Source organism: Entelurus aequoreus, linkage group LG15 (genome assembly GCF_033978785.1).
Source record: "Entelurus aequoreus isolate RoL-2023_Sb linkage group LG15, RoL_Eaeq_v1.1, whole genome shotgun sequence".
NCBI classification, from domain to species: domain Eukaryota; kingdom Metazoa; phylum Chordata; class Actinopteri; order Syngnathiformes; family Syngnathidae; genus Entelurus; species Entelurus aequoreus.
This window is the reverse complement of record NC_084745.1, coordinates 10,611,455-10,629,653: the sequence shown is the minus strand read 5'-3', so window position 1 is coordinate 10,629,653 and position 18,199 is coordinate 10,611,455. Positions and strand designations below refer to the sequence as shown.

The 18,199-nt window shown below is 39.9% G+C and overlaps 2 protein-coding genes across 6 annotated transcripts in view; one reads left to right on the top strand and one right to left on the bottom strand.

Annotated features, from left to right (window-relative positions):
• Positions 1-18,199, bottom strand: part of nrn1a (neuritin 1a) — an 83,064-nt gene that overhangs the window by 14,392 nt on the left and 50,473 nt on the right. For all 5 annotated transcript variants that reach the window (XM_062020801.1, XM_062020800.1, XM_062020802.1 and 2 more), the window contains 4 exons: positions 7,577-7,664; positions 7,323-7,469; positions 2,525-2,570; positions 44-218 (listed from right to left, as the gene is read on the bottom strand). In XM_062020801.1, the coding sequence (XP_061876785.1) occupies positions 44-218; positions 2,525-2,570; positions 7,323-7,351 (250 nt within the window). In that variant the 5' untranslated portion in view covers positions 7,352-7,469; positions 7,577-7,664. The remainder of the gene's footprint in view (positions 1-43; positions 219-2,524; positions 2,571-7,322; positions 7,470-7,576; positions 7,665-18,199) is intronic.
• LOC133629794 (coagulation factor XIII A chain-like) lies at positions 11,409-15,420 on the top strand. Its single transcript, XM_062020798.1, has 17 exons — positions 11,409-11,548; positions 11,621-11,738; positions 11,800-11,976; positions 12,048-12,296; positions 12,391-12,509; positions 12,583-12,690; positions 12,789-12,963; positions 13,044-13,182; positions 13,260-13,363; positions 13,422-13,510; positions 13,589-13,742; positions 13,820-13,926; positions 14,009-14,174; positions 14,247-14,401; positions 14,523-14,659; positions 14,726-14,831; positions 14,933-15,420. The coding sequence occupies exons 1-17, from the start codon at positions 11,513-11,515 to the stop codon at positions 14,999-15,001; spliced, it is 2,208 nt and encodes a 735-aa protein (XP_061876782.1). The 5' UTR covers positions 11,409-11,512; the 3' UTR covers positions 15,002-15,420.

The window sequence follows — 18,199 nt, the reverse complement described above, 5'->3', positions numbered from 1 at the left end:
TAATAATATTAATAATAATTGTAAAAGTGTATTTTGCACTCACCAAAGTGAAGCGCCAGCACCAGGACGAGGCTTCCTCCTCCCATCCTCATGGAGTCACGCAGCAGCAGTCGAGCAGCAGCAGCCGCAGCCGCAGAGGGGGCGCGCGTGCATTCCACGCAAAGACACGCGAGTAGGTGAGTACATCCAGGAGTGCGCGCCTCCGCCACCGCCGGCACCTGCTCTGTGCATGGCGGGAAAAGAAAGAGAGAGAGAAGGAGAAAGAAAGAGACTCCTCCTCTTCCTCCTCCTCCTCATCTCAGCAGAGTGATTCCTGCTTCCTTCATTCAACTTTGGCTCATTTAGTCTTTTTAAACCACCTTTATTATTATTACATATATTCATTCTCGAAACATGTCTTTTTTTTTTTTTTTTAAATAGAATCATCAGTATATATTACAATTATGGACGTCATTGAAGACAAATGCACTGTTAATTTAATACGTTTTGTCCACAGCCATATTAAAAAACAATAAATATAATTCTAAACAAAAAATAATTTATAAGGGCTGTTTTTTTTTCCCTTTTACACGAATTAAGCATGTTTGCATTGTATTGATTGTAGCATTTAATTATGGAAAAAAATATCACATTTATTTATTTTACTGTATGGGCACCTTAGATTTTTTTATTATTATTATAATAATGTGAAAGATGTTCAGCACAAAAAACAGAAGCAAAAAAAAAAAAAAGACACAAAAATATCAATATTGTCATGAATCAATCTGAGTGGGTGGAGATTATACGACTAAGCCACGCCCCCTGTAGAGTTTACATGAACACAAATATGAATGACATTAGTGGCGCCCGCTTTGGATTGTGGTCGAAATGCTTTGGCTACACTGTAAAAATATTTTTTTTACCAGGACTTCACAGAATTCAACAGCATTGTTTTTTATACTGTAAAATACAGTAATCAAAAACGTACTGTTACTTTATGACTGTAAAAATGATGTTATTTGTATATATCACAGCAATGTTATTTAATCGCAGTTACGTCATTTAGCATTTGTTGTAATTAACCGTAAAATCAGAGTAAATTACTGTAAATGTTCCTGTGAAAGTAATGCAATTATTAGCAAGTCATGCTTTGCTGTGAATATAGAGTGACTTTTTTTTTTACGGTGTAGTAAACATGTAATACAGATATTCTCTAAGTTTTATAGTTATTAGACATGCCGCTCCAAGACTTAAGGACAATTTGTGAGGGCGTCCTGGTGCTGTTTTGCAAATAATCCAGCTCAAAGTTGTCCCATAAAAGGTGCGTACCAAACTTCCTGGAGGTTAAAGTTACAGTATGGGTTGTTTTATAGAGCGCACTGAGCTGTGCGAGAAATTTCAAGTCAGTAAAACCTATGGATTTCAATAACAATGCCATCAGTTAATGTGATTGTTTAATGACTTTGGTTAAATTTGACCTTCCGCTGTGCGCTGTCCACCAGGTGGCGCCCTCACTTGTATTATTAAAGTTATTTATTAATATTTTTACTTCCTGTAAAAAAAAAATCTGCATATTTTACAGTAAAAAACTGAAAGTTCAGTTGGCAAAATGTTACCGTAATTTTTTTAATTTTTTTTTTCAGGACATAAATGGAAAAACCCTATCAAAGTTTTTACTGTAAAATGTAAGGTTGTTGATTTCACGTTTTATTACTGTAAATGGAAAAACAATACCACCGTTTTGTTTTTATTAAAGGTAACATTTTGGCGACCGAGCAACCTTTTTTTTTTAACCGTAGAAATTATTTTTACAGAGCACAATTTAAAGGATAATTCACTTTAAAATCATGAGTCAAGACGATATTTAAGTACCTATTCTGATTTTAACGACAAAAATGTTTGGAATGTAATATTAGATCGAGTTTAAAATCAATGACATTTCTTGCAGTACATGTATATTTTCAGTCAAAATAGAAAGTTGAATACATAAAGTAAAAAAAAGACCAGGCTTTCGTAGGCCGCCTATAAATGATGTGACGGGCCAGACGTGGCCCCCAGGCCTTGAGTTTGACAACTGTGTTTCAGAGCCTAGATGCTACAAAGTTCCTTGATACTTCGCCCTTGCAACAAAAAAAAAAAGCAAAATTGCACTTAGGACACAACTTTAGATGACCAAAACTTGTGAACAAGCATACTTTTCTAAATTAAATGTTAATTAGTTTGAATACAGCAGAAGAAAGTGTATTTTCCTCAGGTAAGCTATGGGACAATAAGTATATATTGTGTATATAGTACCACAATATAAATATAGATGAATAATGTACTGATAAAGTTATGTTTTGTAAAATAATCAATTAACAGGAGAAATTAGTAACAACTCTTTATGACAAATGATGCTTAAAAAAAGACTACTGCGCTAATTCAAGGTCAAAGGTCATCCGCAGGCCTAACACCAACGACCTTGCAGCATTTGGGAGGAGTAAAAAAAACAAACGATGACGTATTGCGCGAATCCTTCAATGGAGGAGGCTGCGTTTGTTTTTACCTGCCAGTCTCTGCTGCCCTCTGGCGGTGGAATTAGGAAAGAGCACCTGGAAAAGGGAGAAGAATTATGTTCTTTGCTTTGGTCATTATTGAAAAAAAGAGTTTAAAGGGGCGGCGTGGCTCGGTTGGTAGGGCGGCTGTACCAGCAATTTGAGGGATCCAGGTTCGAGCCCCGCTTCCGCCATCATAGTCACTGCCGTGGTGTCCTTGGGCAAGACACTTTACCTAGCAGCTCCCAGTGCCACCCATACTGGTTTAAATGTAGCTTAAAGATTGCAGCAAAAGTTTTTGATAATGCGAAGGGCTTTGAGTCTCTAGAGAAAAGCGCTATATAAATATAATTCACTTCACATCTAAATGATAAATAAATAATAACAACTCTTTATGACAAATGATGCTTAAAAAAAGACTATTGCGCTAATTATTTATTATTTATTTATCACTTCACATCTATGAAATGTCAATATCTCGTCTTTTCACAAACTCTCTAGGTGGATCGGCCATCTTTTTCAGCTTAAAGGCCTACTGAAATGATTTTTTTTATTTAAACGGGGTTAGCAGATCCATTCTATGTGTCATACTTGATCATTTCGCAATATTGCCATATTTTTGCTGAAAGGATCGACGATAAAGTTCGCAACTTTTGGTCGCTGATGAAAAAAGCCTTGCCTGTACCGGAAGTAGCGTGACGTCGCAGGTTGAAAGGCTCCTCACATTTCCCCATTGTTTACACCAGCAGCAAGAGAGATTCGGACCAAGAAAGCGACGATTACCCCATTAATTTGAGCCAGGATGAAAGATTTGTGGATGAGGTACGTGAGAGTGAAGGACTAGAGTGCAGTGCAGGACGTATCTTTTTTCGCTCTGACCGTAACTTAGGTAAAAGGGCTCATTGGATTCCACACTTTCTCCTTTTTCTATTGTGGATCACGGATTGTATTTTAAACCACCTCGGGTACTATATCCTCTTGAAAATGAGAGTCGAGAACGCGAAATGGACATTCACAGTGACTTTTATCTCCACGACAATACATCGGCGAAGCACTTTAGCTACGGAGCTGACGTGATAGCATCGGGCTTATCTGCAGATAGAAACCAAAGAAATAAACCCCTGACTGGAAGGATAGACAGAAGATCAACAATACTATTAAACCATGGACATGTAACTACACGGTTAATGCTTTTCAGCCTGGCAAAGCTTAACAATGCTGTTGCTAACGACGCCATTGAAGCTAACTTAGCTACATGACCTCACAGAGCTATGCTAAAAACATTAGCTATCCACGTACGCCAGCCAGCCCTCATCTGCTCATCAACACCCGTGCTCACCTGCGTTCCAGCAATCGATGGAGCGACGAAGGACTTCACCCGATCATCGATGCGGTCGGCGGCTAGAGTCGGATAGCGCGTCTGCTATCCAAGTCAAAGTCCTCCTGGTTGTGTTGCTGCAGCCAGCCACTAATACACCGATCCCACCTACAACTTTCTTCTTTGCAGTCTTCATTGTTCATTAAACAAATTGCAAAAGATTCACCAACACAGATGTCCAGAATACTGTGGAATTTTGCGATGAAAACGGAGCTTTTTGTATTGGATACAATGGTGTCCGAATACTTCCGTTTCAACCATTGACGTCACGCGCATACGTCACCATGCATAGACGTTTTCAACCGGATGTTTCGCGGGAAATTTAAAATTGCACTTCATAAGTTAACCCGGCCGTATTGGCATGTGTTGCAATGTTAAGATTTCATCATTGATATATAAACGATCAGACTGCGTGGTCGGTAGTAGTGGCTTTCAGTAGGCCTTTAATGCATGTTTTGTGACATTTATAGGATAACATGGCCGCTGTGCTGGCCACCGCCATCAGCTTTGTCGTGGCGCAAGGCCACAAGTTGGATTCTCGTCTGCGTACTCAGCAAAAACGTCTAAAAAGTTCTGGTTTTGCTTGCGGTGAACACTTCCTCTTCTTAAGTCAAGTTGACTGCATGCTCGCCAAAGGTGTAAGTTTACAAGACTTGTCCTGCATGTGGTCTACTTTCATATTTGTTCTACTGCCGAGAAATAATATTGGACAATTGCACATGCTCTGCAGTACAAAATCTTCATCAAAGCTGAATACTTAATAAACTGAATTAATGGCTTTTTTTCTTTCTTTTTTTTAGGAGTGTGGGCAATTAATACACTTCCGCATACAAAACAACTGTCAACTTTTTTTGTTAAGTTGACTGTGGAAAAGAAGTTGCCGGATAATTATGCACACCTTCATATGTTTTCCAGTAAAGTTTGCATACCGAAAAATGTAATTATAAATGTTATCATTCAATCACGCAGAAGGACAATTATGTCTACAATGACCCACAAGCCGCACTTTTCGGACACCCCTGCCAAAAGGTGTAGACCCATCCTCAATACACATCAGCAGATATCTTGTATGCGTTATCAGCCTACTGCGCACTTTTGGTATTGATCCGATATCAAGTACTGCAGGTCCTTGAATTATTATTATTTTATCATTCAATCACACAGAAGGACAATTGTGTCAAAGATGACCCATGAGCCGCACTTATAGGACACCCCTGCCAAAAGGTGTTGACCCATCCTCATTTACACATCAGCAGATATCTTGGGTGCGTTATCAGCCTACCTTTGGTATTGATCCGATATAAAGTACTGCTGGTCCAGTACTGTCGATACTCATACCTTTCACCAACAGAATATATATGCATTTATAAACAAACATATTGGTAAACAATTCAATATAAAACAAAAACATTATTTCCATATTCCATTTTATTATGGAATTTCGCAATCGTGACAAGTCACGCAAATTCAACTAATCCTTGCATATTGTCCAAAGTCTCCAACATCCCCGCACATTTAGGCCATTGAGTGTCATTTTCCCCTGTCGAATGTGTCTCTGTTTTATTGCCATCTAGTGTCTTCTGATGAGCCTGGGTAGTGTAAATAGAGTAAAACATCAATACAGTATTTGTGTTCCAATTTGTGTTGAAACATTGTGATTTTAAAAAGGTAAAGGTTACATGGAACATTGATAGCAAATTCATATCATCGCAAGTCGATTCCATGTTATTGGACTAAAATAAACCACAAAACATTGCAAGTTTTGTCGCAACTTTCTAAAAATGCTCCTGTAAATTCAGACATTTTAGTCCGCAGCAATCACAAAAAATCCTGTAAAATACCAGAGGGACTGATCACCAAACAAAATGAAAAAATACCATATGAAAATCCCTGTATGATATTTGTTTTTCAATATAAAAAAACGAAACCAAAAAAAGGTGTTGTTTTTTTTATATCGGTTTGTAAGCCAAGACGAAAAAATGGATAACGAATCGTTTTTCCAATTGGAAAATGGACAAAAAAAAAAAGAATAACGAACATTTTAACTCATTTTTAAGAACCAAATTGAGACACCAAGTTTGTCCGGAAGTAGTTTTATCTGGACTTGCTGCAGGTAAACAAACGTAGAATAAAACAGAAGGAGCGAGGGGGTCTAAATACTGTCTTTGAATATGTAGTATAAGCTGTGCAAAAAATAGAAGCATATGCATTTTTTAAATATCCATACACCCGTTATATCCGGAGAAACTTCTTATGGAACAAGACTTTATGTTGTGCTGCCATTTCTTTATAAAGAGATGCTAATAAACCTTTTGGTGGCCCATTTCAGAGTTGTCTTGTTTCCCTTTTCAGGTATTCATCCACATTTGCTACCTCAGTGATTCTAAATCAACTCATATGGTGTGACTAACAACGTCCTATGCTACCTGCTGCCATCTAGTGGGAGATTATTTACCTGCACTCTAAGGCATGATGTAACCCTTAAGCAGTAAATCCATGTTTGTGATTGGCCATTTTCTACTCAGCCCGCCGCTTTTGTGAACATGCTCATTATGACTAGAATAGAAACGTTATCATCCAGGTTTGTGTCTCTACTACGTCTTCAATGTTTGTTTAGGTTAAAACAAAGACATCCATTAACTTCAACTTGATTAAGACCCTGTTGGTCCTCCTGTCTTCATCTAAATTTCGTTAATCTGCATGCCCAAATCCAGATAAAACCACTTCTGATAAACTTGGTGTCTCAAATGGATTTGCAAACAATTTTTCAAATGTCCGTAATCTGTTTTGTCAATTTTCCAATTGTGTACAAAATCGTTTATTCGATTCCATATCAGTTTTGGGTCTGAAAACAAGTTATTTTTTTGGTTTCGTTTATATATTGAAAAAGGAATTAACGAATGATAAACAGATTTTGAAATCCTATGGGTTTTTACCCCAAAGCCCTCCCTAGTTTATTCCCTGAGTTAGTAAACAACACAGTATAGAACCACAGGTATATAAGTATCAGCAATGTAATGTAATGATAGGATATGAACATAACAGAAAACACAAGTATTTCTGTAAATAAACACAAATTGATAATTTCATCATGCAAGTAGTATCGATCTGATTCTAACAATGTATTGTTGGTGTTAATATTATCGATCCGCCCAAAAGATATGCTTTAAAAATGATCAAATGACCAAAGTTCTCACACAGTGGATGTCACAAACGTGCTTAAACGCAGATGACCATAAAATGCATTGTTCTGTTACTTTCAGGTTGTGCTCGCTGCCAAACAAACATCCATTGCTCTGTTTGTGTTTCATTCACATTTGGATATCTTCTGAAAAACTTGTACAAAGTTCTTTTGACCAAAACACAGTCACTCATTAATGAAATAAGCTTCATTTATCAGCAATGGTAAAGTCCCTTCCTGAAACAATTACCTATTTTCCTGCAAGTAACTGGTTTCCATTTGTCCGCTTTGTCCCAGCACTCAATGGACCACCACTGTCAAAGTCTGAGCCTTGTTCATTCGACACGCTTCCAAATGAACAGCTTCCATCAAATGTTCCTCACCTGCCTGGACACACCTAAGAATCAAGCATTAAAAGATTGCAGTTGGTAGAAAATGTGGTTGCTAGATTTTTGACCAGTACACTTAAGATGCGACTGTCTTCAGATGGTCGACTCTGTTTACCATGCTTCTTTGAGGTTCATTACAAACTGCAGAGCCGTGACACACCACTGTGACTTGTACTCTCGGGTGGGATGGCCTTCTCTGTCCACTAGGAAACAGTGTCATTGGTACACTTTTATTTACAAGGCTCTTCTGGGACTCTTGCCCGATTACATTTGTACATTGATTACACAGAGAAGTACGGACTCTTATGCTCTAAGATCCAACGATCACCTGTTGCTCTCTGTTCCTTTTGCTCGCACTGAGCTGGGGAAAAAAACTTTTGTCTATGCAGCTCTTTGTGCTTGGAACATGTTACAAAGAGACAAGAAGCTGACGGGATTGTTATCCTTAAATGCTTTTAAATCTAAACTGAGAATTTGAAGCAGCCTCGGTTGTCTGTAACTGTTTTTCTTGATGTCCATCCTGTCATTTTAATGTGTAATAGGAATGTAATTTTATGTGTAAGTTTGCTGCCTCTTTGCCAGGACTCCCTTGAAAAAGAGGTTTTTCATCTCCATGGATTTTTCCCCAGTTAAATAAAGGTTAAATAAAAAAAACAAAGTTTTTTCTTACAGTATGTACAAAATACTAAACAGCCTAGCACCACCTTGTCTTGCTGATTGTATTGTACCCTCTGTTCTGTCCCGAAATCTACATTCTGAAAAAAACTCAAGCCTATGAGTGACCCCTAGAGTCCAAAAAAAGTCTTCAGGCTCTAGATCGTTTTCCACTGCGGCTCCAGTACTCTAGAATGCCCGACCACCAACAGTCAGAGATGCTACCTGAGTAGAAGCGTTCAAGTCCCGCCTTAAAGCTCATTCATAGACTCTAACTTTTAGTTAGTCCAGTTGATTAATTTCTGTAAAGGTACCAGTCTGGAGGACGTGCTAGCTGCCCTGAATTGAGACTCGAGATGGACTACTCTTCCATGCACAGCAATAAAAATCTCTGCTTAGCCGATTGGATGAGGCTGGGAAAAGATAGACTCCGACCCCCCCCCCCCCATGACTGTCTGCTGATTTCCTAACAAATACTGACTCCCACTTTATCTAACTAATGTAACACATCAATAACTGTATCCACTTGACATCCATTGCAGCCTGTTACCCTGGAAGGGGAGTCCCTACATCTGCGACCCCTTCCCAAAGTTTCTTCCTATACCCAATCTGGGGTTTTTAGAGTTTTTTCTTGCCGGGAGGTAGGTTTGGATCAGGGGATGTCGTGAGTTTGTGAAACCCTTTCAGGCACTCCTAATTAATGGCTATACAAATTAAGTTTGATTGAATTTGACAGGTGAAAGGTCACCTGTATACCGAGACTTTGCCAGCATGCCAACCATTTATTTGCTGCTCAGCTGGCAGTCAAACATTTTTGCTGCGCTAGCATGTGAATTTAACCCAAGTGGGAATAATAAAGGACTATACTTTTTTTTTAAACTCACACTGACCTTGTGATTGAATGTGCCAATTGTGCTGCATACAGGTAGCATTACAATAGCTTATTGTTACATGTTTATTTAGAGCAGTGGATACTAATTAATTAATTGCGGTAAATAAGCCATTAATGTTTTGGGAAATTGTGTCGCACTGTCGTTACAGCTCCATTACTACCAATTTCAACATCGATGGCATTAATCGAAATAACGGAAGAGATTACTAATGCAAACAGTGTGTAGCTGCAGTGCTTATGGATCTAACTAAAGCATTTGAAGCGAAAAATCTTAATTAACAAATTTGAACGTTATGGCATCAGAAGGTTGGTTTTGAACTGGGTAAGAAAGCTACATAACACACAGGAAGCAATACATGAAGCTGGGCATATACAGTATAAACCTGCAACTCTCTATTTCTTGCGGTGTACCCCAAGGATCAATACTGGGGCCAAATGTTTTCAATCTATCTAAACTTTATTTGTAAAGTTTGTACTATTTGCAGACGATACAGCTGCATTTTCTTCAGGAGAGAACACACAGAAGATAATACAAATAACGGAATAAATTAATACACTAAATAAATGGTCTGACGAAAACAAACTGTCCGTAAACCTCAGTAAAAGTAAAATAATGCCATTCGATAACCGTAGAAGAGAAAGTCAAACACAAAAATAGACGGGAGTAGACTCTGAAAACGTCAAATAAATCACATTTCTAGGTGTAGTAATTCATGATAAAATAACTGTTAATCACATGTAAAAATATACAACATAAGGTGGCAAGACATATTTCAATAATGAACAAAGCTCAATATGTTCCAGAAATAACAAAAAATGACTTCATATTCTCTACTGCTCGTTAGTGTTACCATATCTGTGTTATTGTAAAGAAATATGGAGGAATACCAACAAAAGTACACTTCATTGACTAACGTGTTACAAAATAGTCCAGTTAGAATAATACATAATGTTGACCCTTTAATACTGAATCAAAAATATTGAAATTCAAAGATTTGGTGCATTTTTCAACAGCTAAAATTATGAACAAAGCAAACTATAACCTGCCTCCCAAGAGTGTACAACAATTCTTCTCAACAAGAGGAGAAATATCACTTTAGGGAACAATTTAAATTAACATTTGTGTGCACGTATAACACTTAATATCAGTATGTGAAATTATGGAATGGATTAAGCAAAAAATATCTAAACATTTACTACTAATATGATCCACTTTAAGAAACTGTTCAACCCCGAAGTGTTTACAAAGTACAAGAGGAATACTGATCTTTAACCTTATTGATGACACAATCTATCACATATTATGTGAACCATACAGTAATTTAACTATCTATTCATGTGAACTGTATTAGGATTGATTTATTCATTCATTTATTGTTGAGAGTGAAAAAGGAAGTGAACAATTGTGTTAGAAATTATATCTAAACAGAAAATGGGTAGGAATAAATAAGCTGTTGTTTTTTCCTACTCCTTTTCAGTTAGAATTTGTGATGTAAACATGTTCGAAACACATCTCTATGTTGTTATGATTTTATTTTCATTACTCTTTTGTTGTTTTGTTCTTTTTTTTTTTACACGTCTGAAATAAATACTAAAAAAAAAATAGATGGTAAAAAAAAAAAATTATGGGAAGCAGGAAAATAGCCGCATCGCCAAAATGAGCTGACAATCCAATTAGATTTATGGTGACCTTTGTTTGAGAGGACAAACAGGAAGTTGACCCCTTTAGCAGCAGGCGTGTCAAGGTGACCTCAATATGGGTGTAATGGTCAGAGGAAGTCAGCATTTCACAAAACCAAAACAACAAACCTTGTGATGCAAATATGTGCATTGACATCAACAAAAAGAAGAAGAAATGGGAATGAAAATTTAAAAAATGAAAATAAGCGATTTATTGCAAATAACCGTTGAACTAATTAATATCAGTTGATCAACATTTTAGGACCAAAACTAAAAAAAATCCCTGAATCCAAATTTTTGTGACATTTTTGGCTTGTGATGGCTGTGGTCTTTAACTTTTTATCAGCCGATGAACAGCCCAATTGGTGTTTGCAATAAATTGCTTCTCCATTTTTTTCGTCTCTTTCCCATTTCTTCTTTTTGCAACACAGGTGTATTCCATATGTTCATACAATGTACTGATGGACTCTAATGCTGAAAGGAAGTATAGATGCTTAGGGCTTGCTGACACGGGGCAAGCCGCTCTGAGACGTGACGCAAGCCTCAGCGTGCTACCCAAAGAAAGGGGAAGGGATTTGTGTATTTAAAGCGTGTTGAAGGCAGATATGATCATCACACAAACGCATCTTCATCTGAGCGGTAAGCACCAATTTCATTTTTTTTATTATTGCCCGACCAAATTTAAACTGAATTTTAGTTCGAAGATTAATACAATATTTGATATGTTGTTTTAGATTGTATATTAGTCAACTATGAGATCATTGTATTTGTAATTAATCCAGACATTCTTGCTTGCTACAGATTGTTTTTTGACTTTTGAGCATAATGGCTAACAACCACTTGGGCCGCTACCCCACAAAGGTAAGGCAACTCCAAACATTACTTTGATGAAAGTGTGTCTCAACTTTTATTGGTGTTTTCCCCACCTTTCAGCCACCAACCACCAACCTGATGCTTGTCGAGGAAGAGTTCCCCGAATTTGAGCCCTTTGAGTTCTACGACCACCATGATGACGCGGTGCCGGGACCGCGGTTTTCTGGACACTTGGGCGGTAAGCTCCCTAGTGAAGTTTTGAAGTGTTACGTGTGACCAACTGTGGTGTTCCTCTCCAGAACCACTGTCTGTGGTGGAAATTGACATGTGCAAGCAAAAGAACAAGCCGCTGCACCGCACCCAGTTCTACGACATCAAGAACCTGGTGATCCGTCGGGGAGAGGAGTTTTACATCCGTGTCACTTTTAACCGACCTTTGACTGACAGAGACAGATTCATGCTGGAGTTTCTGATTGGTACGTCTGAAGTTATTTTTTGTAGTGACTGATTTTTTTGTCCACCGTCCTCTCATTTCCTCTCTGGCCAGGTTCCCACCCCTCACCCATTAAGGGCACCCAGGTGGTGGTGAGGTTTAACTCCCGCAGGCAGGGTCGCTGGCCGGGTCATATAGTGGAGAATAATGGTACGTCTGTCCTGTTTGGAATCATCACGGCTCCCAATGCCATTGTGGGGAGGTACCGCATGTATGCCAGAATAGTGACGAAACGTGGCATGGAGCGCAGCAAGAGGGACATTGACACTGACTTTTATGTGCTTTTCAACGCCTGGTGTAAGGGTAAGACTTTTGATGATGCTGCTGCCCTCTGGTGACCGTGTGTTTGGACTGTTTGGTTTGATTTGACCTGGGCAAAAAACACTTCTGTCCACAGATGATGCTGTGTATTACCCTGATGAAGACGGAAGGCAGGAGTATGTGCTGAATGAATATGGCATCATCTACCAAGGTTCCAAGGACAGTATGATTGCTCGCAAATGGATCTATGGACAGGTGTGTGCACGTTGTGTCTACACAGGTGTCATGCTACAGGCTAACATTGTGTGTTCTTCCTGTTTCACTGCAGTTTGACCGCGGCATCTTGGACGCTTGCATCTATCTCCTGGATGCGTGTCGCATGCCCATCACCAACCGTGGGGACGCCATCAAACTGGTCCGGAAGGGCTCTGCTGTGGTGAGCATTATCTACTTGACCCACTCTGTAACAATGGTGCCTAGTTTTGACCTATGGGCCATGGGCCTCTGCTCATGTTTGGCTTCTGACTTTTATAGGTAAACTCCCAGGATGACGATGGCGTGCTTGTGGGCAACTGGAGCGACAACTTTTCAGGAGGCACTGCGCCCACGCTGTGGACAGGTAGCGTGAAGATCCTGCTGCAGTACGCCAACACAGGCGTGTCGGTGAGCTACGCCCAGTGCTGGGTGTATGCAGGAGTCTTCAACACCTGTAAGACTTCATGCTATTTTTTAATGGTAATAACAAGGCTGTGTTGTGACTGAACAATGCCATTATTGTCTTGCTCCAAGTCCTGCGCACGCTCGGCATCCCGGCCAGAGTCATCACCAACTTCAGCTCGGCTCACGACAATACGGGCAACCTTAAAATCGAACTCGTCTTCAAGCCGGACGGCTCGCCCGACGAACGCAACACAGATGACTCCATCTGGTTGGTCTAAATGCAAAAACATGCTAAAAGATGGCGTTGCCTGTGGTCTTTGCTTTTAACAGCAGCGTCCTGTGCAGGAACTACCATTGCTGGAACGAGGTTTACATGAAACGCCCTGACCTGGGCCCAGGCCTGGGGGGCTGGCAGGTGGTAGACTCAACACCACAAGAGACCAGTGATGGTAGGACACATGCACATGTGCACAGAGGAGTGATCATGATGCAGGTGTATTTTTGCAGGATACTACCGCTGCGGGCCAGCCTCTGTCATTGCCATCAAGGACGGTCTGGTGGGATTCCCGTTTGACGGCCCCTTCATTTACGCTGAGGTCAGCAGCAAAGTCTCACCGTGCTAGTTTGCACTATTTCCACAAGCTCGTACTTAAGTCTGTGTGTGCCCCCTGCAGGTGAACAGTGACGTAATATTCCTGGAGCGGGATCGTTATGGGAACATGAACCAAATCGGTGTGGACACCACCCTGGTTGGACAAGGCCTCTTTACCAAGCACATCCTCAGTGACACTGCAAAAGACATTACTTACGAGTACAAGTACCCGGAAGGTGACAAGAAGCCCCCATAGTGCCACCAAATACTTGCTCATCTAAAAAAGGTCACCAAAGATGATGTGTGTGTGCAGGAAGTCATAAAGACACCGTGTCCCTAGCGAAGGCAGAGAGCCACGGCTTAGAGAGAGACCAGCCCACTGATAAACCCAAGATTTCTGTATCCCTCGTTATTGAACAGGTGTCTTCATGTCTTCACACCAGTGTGCGCCCTGTCAAGTATCTGGCAGTGTTTTAACCTTAGATTTTACCTGCCTCCACAGACTACACTGGGAGATGATGTGAACGTGGTGGTGGAGTTCAAGAATCACGGAGTCGCTTCCGAAACGATCAAGGCGAACCTGTCGTGCGCGGTTGTCTTTTACACCGGAGTCCAGGCCAAACGCTTCAAAAATGAGGAGATCATCGTAGTCGCGGAGCCGCATCAGAGTAAGTCTGTCCTTGGTAGCGTCCTAACGAGAGAAGGGTCGTAGTCCAGAGCTAACCGCGTTTGTGTTGCAGCAACGCGTCATGTTGTGACGATCACAGCTCAGGAATATATGGAACATTTGGGCTTTCAACGCTTCCTCAGCTTCATGCTGAATGGCCACATGGAGAGCGGGAGCCTTAGTGCCCTCAAGGTGATCTACCTGACCGCACCGGCCCTGGACCTCGAGGTACTGTTGAGATTTCGAGACATCACATCAGAACTTTCCTTGTTGCCTCCCAGAAGTCCTGTTAAGTCTAGTGATCCATTTTAGAGTGGACTTCTTTATAACTTGTGTCTTTGTGCCCCAGGTGAGCGGGCCTCTTGAGATTGGAGAGGAAATGTATGCCAAGGTCAGCTTCACCAACCCCTTTCCATTTCCTCTGCTTGACATCTATGTGGCCTTGGAGGGCCCTCGAGCGCTGCCGTACAGGACACGCTTCTACAAGTAGGCACATATGCTAACACGCTACTGTGCTAATGTGCGTTTGTTGATGATGTATTTGTCTTTTAGGGTCCTTGAGCCACAATCGTCCATCTCCTGGCAGGTCTCCTTCACCCCGCAGATGACAGGAAAGCGCATCCTGGTGGCTGTGATGTACTGCAGCAACCTGTGCGAGGTAATTGGAGCACTTCAGTAACGCAACGCAGCATATGTCAACCCAACACACCACTGGCGGTATTTTGGGAAAACTGACCATGTTTTCTTGTCTCCGTGCAGATTTGGGGCTCTACTGACTTCCAAGTTAGCGACAAAAAGCCTTCTGTAAGCGATGTACCTGACCTGTGAAAAGGCGGAGCTACCATGCGCCACAAACCGATGATTTTATGATTTTTCTCACACCAATCAGTGCTTCTGATGATTTTTTTTTTAATGATTCTACAAATAATGCATCTTGCTGTTAAAGCGCTGAGACTCAGTGGTCAAATGTCATGCCATAGTAGTAGAAACCTGAGAAAATGTCAACATTAAATGAATAATGACAAGGAAATAAGTTACATTTTGACTTTTTTTTAGGACACAGCAGCAATATTTTATATTAAATAATGACAAGTTACATTTAGATTTTTCTAGAACCAAAGACGTTAATAAAACATTAACATTTGATGCATAGAAAGAATGTGACAAATTAATTCCAATATTCTTTCTTGAATCATTCAATTGTTGTTCTAATGCAATAACCAACTACTAACAATAAAGCAAAGTGAAAACCACGGGGTGAGTGTTAATAACAACATTGTAGTCACCTTTTGCTGTCGACATGATGCTCTAGTTCAGTGGTTCTTATTCATAGGCCCATTCATGGGCTGCAAGCGCCCCCTAGAGGGGCCACCGAAAATATATATTTTTTCCAGCCGTGGTGTGTATGGGCCGCAGCGGAACTTAGTTGTGATACACTTTCCCACAATATCAAAGTCTGGAGCGAAAGTCAGAGAAGTTTTTAAGCACAAAAATTATGACTAAAGTGGTCAAGCTGTATTTTCATTTGGATGTTAATTTTACTGACATTTTATTTAGGAAACATATTATCAATCATTCATTTAGTTAGAGATCATTTATTTTAGCACTGCAGTTAGTTACATTTATTTTTCAGTTTTAATGAGTCCCTTCTTTTGCAGTATTTCGATAAGTCTTAATTTTGTAATCAGCCAGTAAGTTAAATATAATTATTGAATATAATCAAAATCAAGATTAAGTGTTAATATTTGAGTGGGTATCGGACCCTCTGCGGTGGAAAAGTTTGGCCCCGAGGTCAAAAAGGTTAAGGACCCCAGCTCTAGTTCTCTCCACCACTAGAGGGTGCTGCAACCCCCTTGTGTCCAGTCATATATAAAGAGAGAATGGCTGACTGATTGATTGATTGATTGAAGCTTTTATTAGTAGATTGCACAGTACAGTACATATTCTGCACAATTGACCACTAAATGATAACACCCGAATAAGTTTTTCAACTTGTTTAAGTCGGGGTCCACGTAAATCAATTCATGGCCAACTAAAAAGCAGTGAAGTATATTTATATAGTGCGTTTCTCTAGAGACTCAAAGCGCTTTACATAGTGAAACCCATGATCTACATCTTTAAGCTACATCTAAACAAGTGTGTGTGGCACTGGAGGTAGGTGGGTAAAGTGCCTTGCCCGAGGACACAACGCCAGTGACTGGGATGGTGGAGGCAGGGATTGAATCTGGAAACCTCAAGTTGCTGACACGGCCGCTCTACCAGCCGAGCCACACCACCCCTAAACAGGCGCCGTGACTGCTACAAAGGACATGTGTGGCTGTATCCGCATGCATGTGATTGCTGTCGTTTTGACACTGAAAATAATTTGTCTATGTATAGTTTACATACTCCAGCACATTAACTTACAATAAAACATGCTTTTATTTCGTGAAAGTGTGATTTTGCGGCTGTATTTGACACTCTCTGCTGCTACACTGTTAAAGTTAAGGTTAAAGTACCAATGATTGTCACACACACACTAGGTGTGGGGAAATTTGTCCTCTGCATTTGACCCATACCCTTGTTCCACCCCCTGGGAGGTGAGGGGAGCAGTGGGCAGCAGCGGCCATTTTTGTTGATTTAACCCCCAATTCCAACCCTTGATGCTGAGTGCCAAGCAGGGAGGCAATGGGTCCCATTTTTATAGTCTTTGATATGACTCGGCCGAGGTTTGAACTCACAACCTACCGATCTCAGGGCGGACACTCTAATTACAAATGCTCTTTTTGCCAAAATCTTCCATTAACTTTGGACAAACACTTACGGAGAATTTATGACTTTTGTGTGAAGTATGTCAACTGTGGTGGCTGGCTTCAATATATTTGTAATCACTCATTATGTATCATTCTAACTCAGGGGTGTCAAAAGTCAAGGCCCGCTGGCCTAATTAATAATGATAATTGATTAGTATTAGAACCGGCCCGCAGGCCACAGCCGCCTGCTGCTGTTTTGCACGCACCAATACTACATCAGTGTTGGCGCTAGGAATTCTCAAAATGGGGTCCATGGGACCCCATCAAGTCATAAAAATGGGGTCCCAAAGTACATTTTTGGGGTTCTGCTTTTTTGTAACCGTTTTGAAAAAAATGATAAATGTATGCATTATCCTGTTACATCTCACATTCTATATTGTGTTTTGGAAAAAGGTTGTCACAAACGTTACTTAATTCAATAAAAGAAATACAAAAGAAAACAAATTCTTATGCATGTGTAAATGTATTCAGTTATAACATTCATTCACTTTCTTCTTTCTTTCAAGGATCTAAACTTTATCGCTGCCTGTTGTTTTTTTTCTATATTTTTATTGTAATATTTCCAGAATGTGTTTGTTCTATTTTTGGCCAAAGTAAAACAAAGAAAACAATCTGAAGTTGTCTTTATTTTTTTGTTTTAATAGTCCGGCCCGCATGTGCACAGATTTTTCTCCGTGCGGCCCCTGAGCTAAAATGAGTTTGACACCCATGCTCTAACTCATCTTTCATTTTTGTGACATGCTAAGTGAATAAGTGTACTTTTGTACTTATATGCCCCATATTTCTGCACAACAACTTGGATATGGTAACACTGGCGAGCAGTAGAGATTACAGAGTGATTTTTGGTCTAGAACATTTTTTGCCTTATTCATTATTGACGTATTTCTTGTCACTGTATGTTCAGGGTTTCCCACACATTCATTTATTTGTGGCGGCCCGCCACGAAAGAATTACGTCCGCCACAAATAAAAAAAATAAAAAAAAATTAAATTAAATTAAATTAAAAATTAAAAATAAATCATTATTTTTTTGTTTTTTTGTCCTCTCCAGCTTCTCAGGCAAATCATGATGTAGATGCCCATATCGACTGTTCAGATTTACTTTACAAAAGAGAAGTGTAGGATACTTCTCTTGTTGCCTTATTTGTATTTGACTTTATTAAATGTATTTATATTAGAAACACAACATTGTATATAACAAAGGGTGCAAAGTCTGCAGGCAGTAGGAAACACAT

Bases quoted from the DNA above. Each gene is read 5' to 3' on its own strand.
- LOC133629794 (XM_062020798.1), top strand. From the start codon at position 11,513: ATGGCTAACAACCACTTGGGCCGCTACCCCACAAAG. The intron at 11,977-12,047 runs GTACGTCTGAAG...CTCTCTGGCCAG, and splicing joins CATGCTGGAGTTTCTGATTG to GTTCCCACCCCTCACCCATT. The intron at 13,743-13,819 runs GTGACAAGAAGC...GTGTGTGTGCAG, and splicing joins CGAGTACAAGTACCCGGAAG to GAAGTCATAAAGACACCGTG.